Raw genomic sequence first — 18,127 nt, forward strand, 5'->3', positions numbered from 1 at the left:
GCAAAAAAATTTGAGTCACCTCTCAACGTCCATCTCAAAACAGATGCGCCCTGGACTATAATACAGACTGATTTCTGTTCATCAAACGTTATACGTCATTTTTTGGACCAGCGTTCTATGCCATTACGAGTAATTACATTTTGTCGGTTAATCGTAGATTCTTCTATAGTTTCTCATATTGTCAGGACTGCTATATCATTAGCAAATGTGCCTAGTTGAATGTTTTCCCTCGCTGGAATGTCAGATGTGTCCAAAAGGTATAGTACTGGTCCAAGAACGCTACCATGTGGAACTCCTTCATTTATTTGCTTTAACTTAGACTACTCGTTTTCCATTTTCACTCTAAATGTTTGCTGGTGTAGGTATGAATGCAATGTTTCAACGAGTTGCATAGGAAATATTTTTTTAGCTTCATTAAAAGAGCGTCGTGTCACATTTTGTCAAATGCTTTTGTGATATCCAGGAATACTTCTGAACAAATTTTGTCACTTTTCAATGGCTTCTTTATTTTAGTGATTATTCTACGAATCTGCAGCTTTCCAAATGATGGAAACATAATATGTTCGTAATATCTAAGCCGAAGATATGTATTTATTAGAATAGTAAACTTTATTATGGCTTTTCTAGGTAATTTTCTTAGTATCCCACCATTGATTAGGTCAAACCCAGGCGCTTTTTTGTATTGACACTCTTAATTAATTTTTGAACTTCTTTTGTGGTACGTAGTCAGTTGTATAATAACAGAATCAGTAAGCAAAAATTAACGCACCACCTTAAAAATGGGATATTTTTGATATCTTGAATTTCCTAAACCTTTTGTCCAACTTGAGTGATTTTTTAAATATGTTATAGCCTTATTCTTTGATAATATTTCTGTAATCATGTTGTTGCTGGACAGGTAAGTTTTCATTTTATACCGGGTGTACCAATAATACTGTGTTTTTTTCTGAAAGTTCAAAGCACCTTGTGAAATATTCTAGCATTTATAAAATGTTGAAATTAAAACTCAATTGTATCCTTAGGCTTTCTCAGTATAAAATTATTTGATTCATTCACTTATATTGGAAAATGAAAAAGTTGAGTATTTTAACAACTACCCATGTTTTCGTCGATAAATCCTTATTTTCTGCTTAATTTACTAACCAAGCCTAAAGTAGGCTATGAGAAATTAACAATTTCATAAATATCAGATTGTTAGTAATCGAACAGTGTCTGATTGGTTGTGAAAATTAGTAGATTTATTATTTAAAGTTTCAATTAAGTCCGTAATAATTGTTCTGTTGTTGGAAATGGAACGCGCTACAAGGAATTTGACCCGCGATGAGTGTGTTCAAGTAGTGACCTTACACAGCGAAAGTCTTAGCTACCATCGACTCTCGACTCCTTATATTGGTAACATTTTTTGCTAATGCACGATAATACAAGGGCTCAAGTTGCACGAACTGTAACCGAATATTTACAACAAGTACATATTCGGACTCTTGAATCGGCTACCGCATAGTCCAGATATTAAACTAATCAAACATTTGTAGGACATAATTGGCAGAAGACTATGACAGCATTTTCCTCTTCCTAGAACCTCATAGGAGGTAGAAACAGTAGCTCTCGAGATTTGGAATGATATTGTTCAAAACCAAATAGTGAACCTCATTCGTAATATAAAATTACACAACTCTTTTATTATCGAACATCAGCAAATGAATAAAAAAACAGAATGTTAAGGAAGCCTAAGACTACAATTGAGTTTTAGTTTCAACATTTTATAAATGCTAGAATATTCCACAGGGTGTTGTGAAAATTAAAAAAAAAAAACAAATTGTGATTTGTAAACCAGGTAAACAATGACAATTTACCTGTCTAGCAACAGTATTATTACAGAGAGATTGTTAAAGATTAAGGCTATAAAATATTAAAAATCACTCAAATCGGACAAGATGTTTAGGAAATTCGAAACTTTTAAAGTGGTGAGTTAATTCTGCTGCTTACAGTATTTCTAAATAACCAGCGATGGCATCCATTTTCTCTTTGGGATTTCTTGCTCATGTTTTGTTTTCTTTTCGTAAAGGAGGTACATATATGTTGAACTGGCTTATTTATCTTTTTAACTGCCTTCCAGAGGCAGGAGTAGTCGGTGAATTCCTTATCTCAGGTACAGTGTAACCCCGATAAGTCGGCCTCCAATAACCCGGACCGATTTTCATTAGACAAAACAAACATTTTTTCATTTTGACTAAGTTTTTTATCAAGAAATAAACAATACTGTATACAACTGTATGTAATTTAGATGTACTGTGCATTTGTATTTCATGTTTTTGCAATTATAATGTGTATTTGTTTATTATTTTTATGTATTTTATTAATTTTTACCATAGTCTCCAGCTAACCCGGATTTTCGATAACCCGGATCGGCCGCGGTCCCGATTAATCCGACTTATCGAGGTTTCACTGTACTTACTGTTACCTTTACTTTACCTTTAAAGCCCCTTTAAGCGCCTAATCCCCAAGCTTAAAGCCTTCTTTTATAAACGATACATACCTATGCAATGATATATTGGCACTTTAGAGCCGTTTTTAACTTTTAAAAACTCTAATAATTTAACTAAACAATATATATTTTATTGAATTAAAATATAATAAAAATTTACTATCTAACAGCAACCTTATTTTCAACAATTCCTTAAGAGTGAGTCATCAAATTAATTAGTCTTTACTATTAAAAAAAACTTGAGTGTTGTTTTCTTTTGTATTGGGACAAAAGTTGATTCTAATCAATCCAATGCTGTGCCTCAGAATTAACGTCCAAAATATCGATTTTTCAGAAGAGCAATTTGAAATTTATCAACATAAAATTTTTAAGTTGTCTTAGTATTTTTGTTCCTATGTAACACCAATTTTATTTATGATCTATCTATCTATCTATGATCTATTTCAAGTAGTGATTTGTCAAGAATCCATTAATTTTTTATGAAATTTTATGATATTTTTATAAAAAATGAGTACTATCGACTAGCCTATCGATTCAGGACAATAATCAGAAAGATCAGTCTATATAAATTTTCTAAAAATTTATATCCAGATGAAGGACCAGGATTGTCCGCACGCCACTGAACAAAAATAAGGAATGTCAGCAGTTTTTTGGTGCATTATTAAATTAATAAGTTAATATAGATTAGTATTATATCAAGATTATAGAATAAGAATTGCTAGAATTCTGCTAAGAATCTCCAAGTAGTTTTGAGGTATTATAAGAATTAAACCTTTATTGGTGTTTATCATAGTACTCTTCATAGTATGATATAATTGATCCAAAAGATGGCATAACCCAGACATACAAAGTGAAAATTTTCCTCCAACACCAATTTTTTCTATATTGTCCACATAATGTTCAGAAAAAAGTCACACCATCTTGAGCGTCGGGTTTTGGGGGAGAGGGGGAGAAATCAGTAAATTTGTAGTTTTTTTAGGTTTTTCGTCAATATTTCTAAAACTATGTGGTTTAGCATGAGCAACCTTTTATAAAAAAATGTTCTACATTAAATTTGACATAAAAAAGGTCCTATGCATAATCCTCCTAAAATGAACGGTTCCAAAGTTACGGAGGTAGTATAGTTTAATTGGTCCAAAAAAAGGCTTAACCCAAACATCCAAGGGTGTCCGGTTTGGAGGGGAGATGGGGGAGAAATCGGTAAATTAATAGTTTTTTTACGTTTTTCATCAATATTTCTAAAACTATGCTTTAGCGTAAACAATGTTCTATACAAAAATGTTTTTTTTTTCTTCCTTATTGGCTTTGGATTACTTGATCCATTCAGCCACGATAGATAATAAATTACTGTTTGCTACAATATTCCAAATATAATACATTGCATTACATAATACATTAGGTACATGTGCGCACATATAATACTTATGCACGCACATACATACATACATATATGTAGAAGTGGAAACATTTAATTGACCAGTAGGTATACTCCTCATTCATGGCCCTAACCAACTTAAATTAATTTACAAATAATTAAATCGACAAAAAAAACTACATGCTAATACTAAATACTAATACTAAATGCTAATAAATATATGTTTTTTTTTTTACACAGCGATAAGGCTTCAACCCGGATCAACCCCGCGGAGGTTTACACCCTCTTTGTGTTTTTAATTTCTTTTTTCTCTTTTTTATTTTTTTTTATAATTTATTATACTTTTTTTATTTATTTATTTATTTTTTTTTTAATAAGATTTAATTTTTTTTATACATTTTTTTTGTATACATATTCTTTTGTATAATTTTTTTTTTTTTTAATTTTTTCAATATAAACTTTTATACAATTCTATTCTTATTACCTCCCTGCAAAATCTACTTAATTACAAAAATGTTTTACATACAAATTTAAAACAAAAATGTTTTACATACAAATTTAAAACAAAAAGGTTCTATACATAATTGTTATAAAATCAACGGTTCCAGAGTTACGGAGGGTGAAAAGTGGAGGTTTTTCGATACTCTTTATATGTTTTGGGCAATTGATGATGATTTTGGGTGTTGAGGTTGACGTTTCTTCAAGGGCTTATCACTAACATACCATCGGCCACTGAAAAAGCAAATTTTATTTACCAAACACCATCCTGTTAAAGAAAATGTCTTTCATCAGCAATAATATTATAAATTGCCCAAAAAATATAAAAGTATCGAAAACCTCTTCTTTTCATCCTCCGTAACTCTGGAACCGTTGATTTTATAACAATTATATTTTATAACGTTTACCTATGCCTTTTTTGTTTTAAATTTTATGTAGAACATTGTTTACGCTAAAGCATAATTTTAGAAATATTGACGAAAAACATAAAAAAACTACTAATTTACCAACTTCTCCCCCATCTCCCTCCCAAACTGGACGCTTAAAATGGTGTAACTTTTTACTGAACAATACGTGGACCATATAGAACAATTTGTTGTTGCAGGAAAACTTTTACTTTGGATGTTTGGGTTAGGCTTTTTTTTGGACCAATTATACTATATACTACCTCCGTAACTTTGGAACCGTTCATGTTAGAAGTATTATGCATAGTGCCTTTTTTATTTAAAATTTAATGTAGAACATTTTTGTATAGAGTGTTGTTCATGCTAAACCGCATAGTTTTAGAAATATTGACGAAAACCGTAAAAAACTACGAATTTCTTCCCCTCTCCCCCCCCCCCCAAACCCGACGCTCAAAATGGTGTGACTTTTTTCTGAACGTTATGTAGACCATATAGAACAATTTGGTGTTGGAGGATAACTTTCATTTTGGATGTCTGGGTTTGGGTCTAGTTATACCTTACTAATAACACAATTTTGTATATGACAATTCCAAATTAAGTCAAAACATGTTATGGTTATTATTTGAACACAGCACAAAACGAAATAACAATTTTAATGAATACAGAAAGCTTTAATGGAAAATATGAAAAATTCAATATGAAGCTGTTTCTTTGTGGCATCTTATACAATTTACTATTTTATTGGGAAATACGCCAAAATTTAATTTAAAAATTAACTGTATTGACGTTTCGACTTCCACTTCGCAGGTCGTTATCGAAATACAAGATATCAATAAATTAAACAAAAATGTTGTTGCTTAGTAAAAAAACTCGTCTAATAATTTAATTTAATCTGACTAATCTATCTGATTTAAATTTAAAAATAAACTTGGACTTAATTTTCATTACTAAAAATACCAAACTAAAGACTGTATTATTAAATTTATTTATCTTTTCTTCCAGAAGACAAAAGGACTTGGTATAGTTTAAAATTTGCTATCTCTGTTATTATTACAGATTGTTTATCATATGAAACGGGACCTAATTCTCTATCATTTCCATGGATTGCTCCGTTTGGACTAAAATTATTGGACTTAACACACTTTTATTCTCAGTTACAGAATGGGATTTGCCCAGAGATACCGCAGGAAGTAAAGCACTTGAAAAATATAACAATTACTAGGAGCCATTTTTCATCTAGAATATCTTGGGGAAGTCAATAGAAAAAGAGTACCATTTCGTGAATATCGAAATTTTTAATGCGTTATGGTTTTATGGGAATATTGTGAAAAAACTACACATTTTCGATGAAAACGTTCAACAGATTGACATTGATTACAAGATTTTTCCCGGACAGTGACAAAGTGATAAAGAGACAGACAAAGAACAGGCAAGGTATATAAAACGTGGTAATAAAAACCAAAGAAGTTTTTGATTTCATGCTATCGATAAGGTAGCTAGTTTTTATAATGGTGGATTTTAATAATTAATTGTTTTTGATTTATGTACTATTTGAATTAAAATAATTATAAAAATCAATAAAATACCATTTTATATGGGGGAAGATATAATTATATATGAGCTGTGTGGTAATGCCTAAAAGTATATTAACTATGCATAAACCAAATGTTGTTATAGAAAAAAAAATATTTCTAGTACAAACACCTAAAACCTTCGTTAAACTATAAAATACCAATAATACGTCTGCTGTAAAACCAATTTATGATAGACCGATTTACTATAATTTCTTAAATATGACGAAGTTACTAATGGTTTTTATTGCTGTTTTTGTGGCTGTCTTGGTAAGAATCTCTTTGATCAATTAGTATATACAGGGTGTCCAGAAACTCTACCGACAAGCGAAGACAGGAGATTCCTCTGATAATTTTAACACAATTTAACCTAATTCACCTCGTCCGAAAATGATTTTTAAGGGAGATTAGAACTATTTGAAGATGGCGTTTGGTAATATTTTTTTTAAATACCTCCAGAACGATTCTATTTAGAAAAACTAAAATTGGTACGCTTATTTATCTTCCAGAGATCTATCGACTCCATCCATTGCTAATTTTTAATAACGGTCATAGGTGTCAGTTTTGGGTAGGACAACGGTTGTTTTATCGTATAACTTTTTTGCCTTTAATTTTAAAGCAATTTTGACAATATATTATTTAATTGCGGGGTATTTTAGTACTAAAAGGTACTCTTACTTTAATTTTTTTACCATTTTTTTTAAATCAATTTGAAAACTTTTCGTTTTTTGAATGTCAAAAAAAAATTTCTAAATAAACTATTTAGAAAACCCAAAATTGGTACGTTTATTTACATTCCAAAGACGAATTGATTTCATTAATTGCGAATTTTAAGTGCCGGTCATATGCGTCCGTTTTGGGTAGGTTAACCGTTATTTTATCGCATAACGGTTTTTTCTATAATTTTTAAACATTTTTGAAAATATATTATTAAATTATGAGTTATTCTAGTACTAGATGTTACTCTTGTTTTAAGTTGGTAAAATAGGGCGTGTTTTTTTGAAAATTTTTTCAATTAATTCAAAAAACGAAAAATTTTTATTTACCGACCGCAAATTACCGACTTAAATCAAGAGTACCTTTTAGTACTAGAATATTTCATAATTATTAATTGAGCGTCAAAAATGCTTAAAAGTTAAAGACAAAAAAGTTACGAGATAAAATAATTGTTGCCCTACCCAAAACGGACGCATATGACAGGTACTAGAAATTCGCAATTAATGAAATCGATTTATTTCTGGAATATATGTAAATATGCGTACTAATTTGCGTTTTTTTTTAACTAGAAGCGTTCTGGAGGTACTCAAGAAAAACTAATTACAAGACGCCATCTTCAAAGAGCTCTAGGTCCCTTAGGAAGCATTTTAGGACTAGGTAAATTTAGTTAAATTGCGGCGCTCAGAGAAACAGTGCCCTAACCCACAAATTGAACATTTTTAGATTAATATATCAATAAAAGTAGCAACATTAAATCTTCGGATTAACAATGGTCTACATAACCTACCTCTATATTTGGCTAAATGGCGCTACATATTTGTAAGCGCCATCCCATAAGCATAATGGAAATACGAATGCAAAGGTTGCATTTATCTCAAAACTTCGTTTTTGGGGTTAGGCCACTGTTGCTCTGAGCGCCTCAATTGTTTTAATTAGCTGAGGCATTTCCTGTCTTCATTTGTCGGTAGAGTTTCTGGACACCCTGTATATTGCTATTTTTGTTAATAAAATATTGTCGTTTTGAAGCTATTTTCTTGTGGCATTTTTGCAATTAACTAGTTTTGATGGAAAATAAGCCACAATTTTACTACAAAAATGATTTTATTAACGTCTCGACGCCCAAATCGGGTGTCGTTGTCAAAATACAAAAAATTTTAATATTTTCTGAAATAACTACTTAATCGAATAATAAATCTACTAACTTTCACAACAAATCAAACACTGTTTGACTATTAGCAATTTGACATTTATGAAATTGTTAATTTCTCATAGCCTACTTTAGGCTTGGTTTTAAACTAGGCAGAAAATAATGATTTATCGACGAAAAACATGGGTAGTTGTTAAAATACATAACTTTTTTATATTCCAATATAAATAAATGAATCAAAAAATGTTGTGTTAAGAAAGCCTAAGGATACAATAAGGTTTTAATTTCAACATTTTATAAATGCTAGAATATTTCACAGTTTGTTTTGAACTTTTATAAAAAAAACACAGTATTATTCGTACACCCGGTATACAATGAAAACTTACCTGTCCAGCAACAGCATGATTAGAGAAATATTATCCAAGAATAAGGCTATAATTTATTTAAAAAATCACTCAATTTGGACAAAATGTTTAGGAAATTCAAGATATCAAATATATCCCATTTTTAAAGTGGTGCGTTAATTTTGCTGCTTAGTGTATATTTCAACCAAACCCTGGGGAAACTCATGTAGATGATGAACGCGTATCTACTTATTCTGTTAATATACAACTGTCTATGTACCTACTACAAAAGAAGTTCAAAAATTAATTAAGCACATCAATACAAAAAAAGCGCCTGGGTTTGACCTGATCAATAGTGAGATAGTAAAAAATTTCCTAGAAAAGCCATAGGAAAGTTTACTATCCTAATAAATACATAACCTCGGCTTAGATATTACGAAAATATTATGTTTCCATTTTTTGGAAAACTTTTGGAAAACATAGAATAATCACTAAAATAGAGATACCATTGGAAAGGGAAAAATTTCGTTAAGAACTATTCCTGGATATCACAAAAGCATGTGACACGGCGCTCTGTTAACGATTTAAAAATATTTCCTATGCAACTCGTTGAAACATTGCAGTCATACCTACACCAGCAAACATTTAAAGTGAAAATGGAAAACGAATACCCTTAGTTAAAGCCAATAAATGAAGGAGTTCCACAAGGTAGCGTTCTTGGAGCAGTACTATACCTTTTGGACACAACTGACATTCCAGAGAGGGAAAACATTCAATTAGGCAAATTTGCTAATGATATAGCAGTCCTGACAATAGGAGCAGCTATAGAAGAATCTACGGTTAACCGACAAAATGTAATTACTCGTAATGGCATAGAACGCTGGTCCAAAAATGGCGTATAACATTTGATGAACTGAAATCAGTTCGTATTAACTTCACTAATAAAAAAATCAATAATCTTTGCGTTTTTCTAACTAGATGGGTTCTGGAGGTACTCAAGAAAAGCTAATTAAAATACGCCATCTTCAAATAGCTCTAGGTCCCTTAGGAAGCATTTTCGGACTAGGTAAATTTAGTTAAATTGTTTTAAAATTATCTGAGGAATTTGTCAGAAATTATCATTTGTCGAAGAGTTTCTAGACACCCTGTATATTGCTGTTTTTGTTAGTAAAATATTGTCGTTCTGAAGCTATTTTCTTGTGGCATTTTTGCAATTATGTAACTAGTTTTGAAGGGAAGTAAGCCACAATTTTACTAAAAAAATGATTTTATTATCGTTTCGACGCCCAAATCGGGTGTCGTTGTCAAAATACAAAAAATATTAATATTTTTTGTGGCTTTTTTCCCATCAAAACTAGATAATTGCAAAATATTGTCTTTATAGTTTTACTTTAAATTTTTTTTATAGTCTCTATTTTGTGGTATAATTTTTCTAATATAATTTGTTGATACAATATTAAGAATTTTTTGGATATTAGATCAGTAAATGACCGTTTTATGGAGTGTAATATCAAAAAATGGATAAACTGCCTAATTGTGAGCAGCTTTTGTTCTATAGATATTTTTTATTAAGTCAATATTTTTCGAGTTTTTACAAGTAAAAATGATTATTTTACACAAAAAAAGTACGTTTGCAAGCGGTTTTTCGCCAATAACTCTAAAAGTAAGTATTTTATAAAAAAATGTTCTTAGTAAAAAATGCAGAACTGTTCATAAAAAAATGAAAAAAAATAACGCTGTAAGTATTTTCGAAGTGTATCGAGCGAGTAAAAGCAAAGTCGTAGCTCATCAAAAATTTATCGTCTAATTCCAAATCAAATGTTTCAACGTGAAATAACCAAAAAATTAAGCACTGTTCGGGAAAAACTCATTACTCAAACTCAAAACTGATCGAGTTACGCTCAAATTAAGTTGACCCCTTTTTTGGTAAAACAAAAATAGGAAAATACGAAAAATCTACCCCTATTTACCATCCCTAAAGAAATTAATCGTTATACCCTATTCCACGAACATACGCCTGTTTTGGATTACTTCGACAACAAATAATTTACTGTGCAAAATAAGAAGAATGAAAGTAAATTGCAAATTACATTGTTGTTTATTGGAATAATTATTAGCGCCATTTACTTTCGTACTTCTTATGTTGCACAGTAAAATATTCGTTGTTGAAGTAATCCAAAACAGGCGTATGTTCGTGGAATGGCCCATACCGCTTACAATTTACTTTATACAATTATTGTTTATGTAACTGTAATTTTGACCGGGTGAAAGTGGATTTTTAAAAAGGATATATTTTTTAGTAATTTTGTTTTTAATTTTAGAAAATGGTCTTTGTTCAATATAACTTAAAAAGTATTAGTTATCCGAACAATATCAAAGAGTAAAAATAGAGGTTTTGCTTTAGTAAATATTTACTTTTTCAAGTCTTTTCAACAAGAACCCTCTGAACCCTTACAAAATAAGCACTTTGAAACGGTGAAACTTACAGGTGATATAAAAAATACAAAATTGAAGTGAACTGTAAAGCTGCGATGATTAATTTCGTTTGGGGTACTAAATAAGGGAAGATTTTTAAGATTTTTCTACAAAAAAGGGGCCAATTTTTTTTTGAACGTAACTCGCTTAATTTTGGCACCAGAAACTTTTATAGAAAACAAAAAAAGCTTATTATAATCGGTTCAAATAATTTTAATTAGTTTTTCCAGAAAAGTGCTTCATTTAGTTTTGTTATTTCACAATGAAATATTCGTTTTTAGAATTTGACCAATAAGAACTATTTTTCATGAGCTACAACTTTGCTTTTGCTGGGACTATAGGCATCAAGAATATAGCATTTTTCTTTTTTATGAATATTTTTTTAAATAAAATGCCTTTTAATAAAATGTACTTTTATGCCTTAAAATTTTTGTGTCAGTTAATTTAATTCAAAGCAAATTATTTTGGACAACCTGTAAAAATAATTATTTTAATGTTTATATTAAAGAATAGAGAACTGAATATCCTATCAAATGAGCTGACGCACGACCTTTACTCTTATTTTAAAAAATCATCGATTACGTCATCACGACCAGACGGATGACGTCACTAGTATGATATATAAGTCAAATAATCATAATTTAAAAATAAAAATAGACCTGTCTCGGGATTGTTCTCCAAAGTGTCCTATTCTCTAAAAAAAAAAATAATTTATTCCATAATTTTGAAACTCTGCATAATTTGCCTTCTCCAAAAATTAACGCACCCGCCTTAAAAATTGGTAATTTTTAATGCATCGAATTTCCTAAATCTGTTGTCCGATTTAAGTGATTCTTTTAACATGCTATAGTTATAGGTATAGTATTTTTACTACAAAAACGTTATTACGTAGGTCAAAATTTTTGACGTAAGAGAACTGTCAAAACATTAGATTGTGACTTTTCATTATTGCCATGTTTATAATAAACATGGCAATAATGAAAAGTCACATTCTAATGTTTTGACAGTTCTCTTACGTCAAAAATTTTGACCTACGTAATAACGTTTTTGTAGTAAAAATACTATATATTGATTCATTCGCTTATGTTGGATAATAAAAAAGTTAAATTTTTTTTAACAGCTAGCCTGGTTTTTTATCAATTCAGGATGTTTTTAGATAAGTACGGCAAACTTTAGGAGGTAATTCTGCATGAAAAATAATGACCGTTGGCTTTATAAATTAATATATGTTCACAAATGCTTTGTTCCGATAAATAGGGTGTTGAAATTTTTCTTACAAACAGACTATTTATTTATTGCTCTAAAACCGGTTAAAATATGCAAATGAAATTTAGTGGGTTTTAAGAGGTAATTATTGTGCACCATAAGGGCAATAAGTATATCTTAAAACCCACCAAATTTCATTTGCATATTTCAATCGGTTTTAGAGCAATAAATAAATGGTCAGTTTGTAAGAAAAATTTCAACAACCGTATCTCGGAAACGAACCATTTGCATACGTACGTTTATAAAGCAAACTGTCATTATATTTTTATGCAGAATTACCTCCCAAAGTTTGCCATGCTTATTTAAAAACACTCTGTATTGATGAAAAACATGGCTAGTTGTTAAAGTACTTACCTAATTTTTTATGGTCCAGCATATTATTATACAGGGTCAGGCAGATAACTGGCCTATTAGAAATATCTCGAGAACTAAAGGCAACAGAATTATGAAAATTGGAATACAGGGGTTTTGAAGGATGATATATTAAATGAAAATATTTTCATCTCTTTGCAACTTCCGGTTATACCGGAAGTTGCTTATAACTTCGTTTTTTTTAATGGGACACCCTGTATATTTTTACATTTTTGGATTCTCTTCGATGTCTTTTTTCTTAAAATATGAGGTTTTGTAATATTATACAGGGTATTTTAAAAGATAATTACGTTTTTTTTATTAATTTCGTAGCAAAATTAACACCCTGTAGAATTGTAGTAGTTTGACATCTAAAACTCTACTTACGTTCAAATTATTTTTAATATACTCTACTATTGTTAAGAATCATTAGTATAGCTAAATTTTTAATTTTAGTATACAGGGTTGGTCGAAACTCGGAATGAGTATTTTCTGAGTTTTCTTAAATGGAACACCCTGTATTTTAATATTGTAGTGAAATGATATTTTATGGTACTTTTTTATTTCTTAAGCATTCCCTATACCTAACTGATTTAATTTGTGCTTAATTGTTAATCGCACCAACAATCTTAACTAAGTAGGTATTTATATAGCTAAACCATTATTGGTAATTTTAAGGACCAGTCTGGATTAATATGTATTTATTTCTGAAAAATTATTTGGGATTGAGTATTTTCACGGCCAACCTAATAAAATTTTACGTACCTATTTTTTGTTGCAATTAATGTTTAGATTGAATCACCAATAACTCACAAATTAAAGCAGTTAGGTATAGGGAATGCTTAAGAAATAAAAAAGTACTATAAAATATCATTTTACTACAATACAAAAATACAGGGTGTTCCATTTAAGAAAACTCAGAAAATACTCATTCCGGGTCTCGATCAACCCTGTATACTAAAATTAAAAATTTAGCTATACTAATGATTCTTAACAATAGTAGAGTATATTAAAAATCATTTGAACGTAAGTAGAGTTTTAGATGTCAAACTACTACAATTCTACAGGGTGTGAATATTGCTACGAAATTAATAAAAAACATAGTTATCTTTTAAAATACCCTGTATAATATTACAAAACCTTATATTTTAAGAAAGAAGACATCGAAGAAAATCCAAAAATGTAAAAATATACAGGGTGTCCCATTTAGAAAAACGAAGTTATAACCGGAAGTTGCAAAGAGATGAAAATATTTTCATTTAATAGATCATCCTTCAAAACCCCTTTATTTTAATTTTCATGATTGTGTTGTCTTTAGTTCTCGAGATATTTCTAATAGGCCAGTTATCTGCCTCACCCTATATAGTGGCTAAAACACCCCGGTGGGGGTAGCGCCGCCTTTACAGGCTCTCTAGATCCATGTTTTCGAGGTGGATCAGTCCTCCATTCTTCTCTTTCTTAAACTTCATTACATATCCGGTTCCAGCTCCTTCTGTCTCTTGCTCTTTCTTCTGCATTTCTAATTCCCATGCCCTCTAGAACTCGCTTCACCTCTTCCAGCCATTTGGACCTCGGTCTTTCTCTTTGTCTCCTTCCGGCAGGAGACCACTTTGTCACTATGTTTATTATCGCATCTTCTCCTGCTCTCCATACATGCCCAAGCCATCTCAGTCTTTGTCTCTTTATTCTCCTGACTATATCTTGCTCCTTCAATTCCTCATTTATTTCGTTATTTCTTCGACTCCTGTATTCACCCTCTGCTGTTTTTATTGGTCCTAATATTGCCCGAATTATTTTTCTCTCAGTTCTCCTCAAATTTTCTTCGTCTGTCTTGGTCATTGTCATCACTTCTGCTCCATACATTAATGTTGGTCTAAATAACATTTCATAGAGCCTTAATTTAGTTGTTTTTGTTAATATTTTGTTTTTATCATTTTTTTGTTGGCTTGGAATGCTCTATTTATTGCCAATGTTTTCTCTTTTATTTCGTTTTCTCCTGTTCCATCACTTGACAGCATGACCCCTAGGTACTTATATTTACTTACTTCTTCAAATTTATATCTTCCCACTTTGACTTATATATTAGTAGGATTACTTCTGTATTAGTAGGATTTTTTCCTAATCTTAACATTTTTGTTTTGTTTTCGTTAATACTCAGACCCACTGTTTTTCCTTTTTGAATGAGTTCCTCTACCATTTGCGTTAATATATCTCTTCTCTTTGCCATTATCACAACGTCATCGGCATATGCTACAATTTGACAGACTCTATTTCTGACAGTACCTTTGTTCATTTTTCTGGTAATATATTCTATTGCCATGTTGAATAGTGTTGTGGATAAACTATCACCCTGCCTCACTCCTTTATTTGTTTAGAACTCTTCTGTTTCCCCTATTTGCGTTTTTACACTCGCTCTGGTATGGCTCATCGTCATTTTTATAAGTTTTCTTAATTTAAGCGGTATCTGTAGCGTTTTTATTATTACCAATAGTTGGTTTCGTTTGATGGAATCAAAAGCTTGTCTAAAATCTACGAAAATTATTTCTAAGTCTATGTTAGCTTCGTTCGCATTCTTCATTATTTGTTTTAGTATGTATATCGCATCTATTGTGGATTCTCCTTTCCTGAATACACATTGATATTGACCTATCTTATTGTCGGCTGCTGCCTGTAATCTTCTTTGTATTATGGTTGACAATATCTTATATACTGTACTCAGTAATGTTATTATCCTGTAATTTTGACATTCTTGTTGGTTTTCCTTTTTATGTATCGTTATTATTTGGCCTGTTTGCCATTCTTTTGGCATTTTTTCTTCTTTTCAGATGTTTACTATCAGTTTGTGTATTTCCCTATGCAACGGTTTTCCTCCTAGTTTTATGAGTTCGCTGTTTATGTTATCTTTCCAGGGTGCTCTTCCGTTTTTGTTATTTTTAATTATTTCGATTACTTCTTTGAGTGTTGGCTCATTCGTTTCATTATTTTCCCACTCTTCCTCCATTTCTGGTATCTCTTCTGTTTGATTTTCTGCCAGTAACTCCTTGAAGTGTTCCATCCAGTCTTCCATATATGGTTGATCTTGTGTTACTATTTGCCCTTGTTTATTTTTAACTCCATTTACTTTTGGTTTGAAACCTTTGTTCTGTTCTCTGATTTTGTGTAGAATTTCTTGGTGTTCTGAGTCTTACTTTCCGCCTCAATTTCCTCCAACTGACTTTCCATGAATTTTCTCTTATGTTGTCTTATTACTTGGTTGCTTTCATTTCTTTTTTGCTCGTACGTGTCTCTATGTTCAGTTTTATGAATCCGCATCCACTGATTTTCTGCTTTTACTTTTTCTTCAACTGCTTCTTTACATTCTGTATCGAACCAGTCCTTCTTTCTTGTAATTTGCTTCGTCCCTAGTGTAGTCTTAGCCATGTGGTTAATTGCTTTTTTAATATCACCCCATATTTCTTCGACATCATCTCTTTCCGTATTCAGTGCGGCAATTCTTTTACCTATTTCATCTTCATACTTTTGTATCTCTTTTGCTTCTTTCAATTTTTCGATGGTCCAGCATAAGCTAATGAATAAAAAAACATAATGTTGAGAAAACATGGGACTATAGTTGGGCGTTAATTTCAGTATTTTATAAATGCTAGAATATTCCACAGGGTGACACGAACTTTGAGAAAAAATCACAGTTTGATTGGTACATCCGGTATACAATGACAATTCACCTGTCTGACAACAATATTATTATTAAAGCGATATTTTTAAAGAATAATGCATTTTAAAAAAATCACTTAAATCGGGCAACAGGTTTAGGAAATTCGAGACATTAAATATGACCCATTTTTAAGGTCGTGCATTTTATCATATTTATAAGAAATATGTATTTAGTTATATTCTTATAGATATATACGTTTATATATCTTATTTAAATATAGATATATTATATTTTTGTTCTAAATACATAAATAACCATGATTTAGATCAGGGGTCACCAATTATATCCTCTGAGGGTCCGTTTCGAAAACGTATGACACTTCCGGGGTCCGGATTAATTCTGTCTCTGTCTGGTTGTTTTGATTCGAATTCTTTGCGGATTCTTAACAAGAAGACAAACCAGAAGGGTACCGGGCGAAATTTTTGGGCAGAAATTGTTTAACATTTTTTTTAAATTCAAAATATCACCTTTTTTGCTCTCGAAAATATAGTTTTAGCATTTTTGGGTCATATTAAACAAAAAAGATCTTCATTTTTCTCAAAGTTGATATATTTCGAGTTTTAAGCGATTTAAAATCTGTGTGTGTGTTTTTGTGATTTATGGGCACTGGTTTTCACAACCAACTTTTCAGTAAATTTCATAATGATTTTTTAGACTATAACTTATCACTAACTCAGGGGAGTAATGTGTAGTGTATGTGTTGAGTAAGTGTCTTGTTACTTTGCAAAGTCGACCTCATTGTCTTTGCAAAGAGACGCTAATTGTATCCGAACGTCTGCGGTCCCTCCGGTGAGTACCGATCCCACAAGGACAGAAACTATTCTCATTTATTAATTTATAATAAACGAAAAATTTCTGACGCTGGTGAGATTCGAACTCACGACCATTCGATTCAAAGGTAGGCGTTCTTACCACTGAGCCACAGAGTAGGTATAATTTAAAATCTGAAAAATAAGCTTTTTCGAAACTTGAAAATTCATGTGTAAATTATTATTTTCGAGGTTCTCAAGTGTATAAATTGAAGTTTAAACTTAAACATTCAATTTCAATATTCTGATAAGTAACCTGCGCTTATTTCAATTTAGACCGTTGTTTTTAATTGTTAGTTATGCGCGTCCACTTGCGTCGTAAGCCGTCGCGGCGGGGCGTCGCACTATATGGTGCGTTGATAAAGTATTTAAAAAACTATGTTAATATTATGCTATAAAATTTTAATAAATGTCGAGTACTTGTTGGGCATTTCTCGCATAAGTACGTATAATATGTATACGCACCATAAAGTGCGACGATTAACGATTAAAAACCAACAATGTATATTGATATAAGCCCCGATTACTCGTTAGAATCTTGAATTTGAATGTATAAGCTTCAATTTAGGCACTTGTATACTAATAATTAATTTACACATGAGTTATCAAGCCTCGAAAATGCATATGTGTATTTTCGCATTTTTTAGATTTTAAGTCGCTCATAACTCGAAAACTATCAACTTTTGAGAAAAATTACAAAAGACCTTTTTTTGTTCAAAATCGCCACAAAAAAAAACCTAAAAATACATTTTTCGGGGCAAAAATATAATTTTTAATTTGTTTTAAAAAAATTGTTCCCTATGTAAAAAAAATGTATTAAGTACAGTTGAGTCCGCGAGTCTTTACCCGTGCGTCATCATTTAAAGCATACGAAATAAGTCGGAAATCTATTTCACGTAACAACAACTGACAGAAAGTGGGTACTGCTCCGATTACGAGTTTTATTATAAAATTTGACGTTATAAAATATATA

The 18,127-nt window shown here is 30.9% G+C and overlaps 2 protein-coding genes across 9 annotated transcripts in view; one reads left to right on the forward strand and one right to left on the reverse strand.

Annotated features, from left to right (window-relative positions):
- Positions 1–18,127, reverse strand: part of LOC126883113 (Ig-like and fibronectin type-III domain-containing protein 2) — a 1,605,319-nt gene that overhangs the window by 700,485 nt on the left and 886,707 nt on the right. The gene's annotated exons all lie outside the window — the stretch shown is intronic.
- LOC114348597 (uncharacterized) overlaps positions 6,372–18,127 on the forward strand; it is a 69,029-nt gene continuing 57,273 nt past the window's right edge. Inside the window, exon 1 of one of the 3 annotated variants that reach the window (XM_028299211.2) lies at positions 6,372–6,603. In XM_028299211.2, the coding sequence (XP_028155012.2) occupies positions 6,556–6,603 (48 nt within the window). In that variant the 5' untranslated portion in view covers positions 6,372–6,555. The remainder of the gene's footprint in view (positions 6,604–18,127) is intronic. The other 2 variants (XM_050648400.1, XM_028299161.2) reach the window with 2 other exon arrangements.

Source organism: Diabrotica virgifera, chromosome 1 (assembly GCF_917563875.1).
Source record: "Diabrotica virgifera virgifera chromosome 1, PGI_DIABVI_V3a".
Lineage (NCBI taxonomy): Eukaryota > Metazoa > Arthropoda > Insecta > Coleoptera > Chrysomelidae > Diabrotica > Diabrotica virgifera.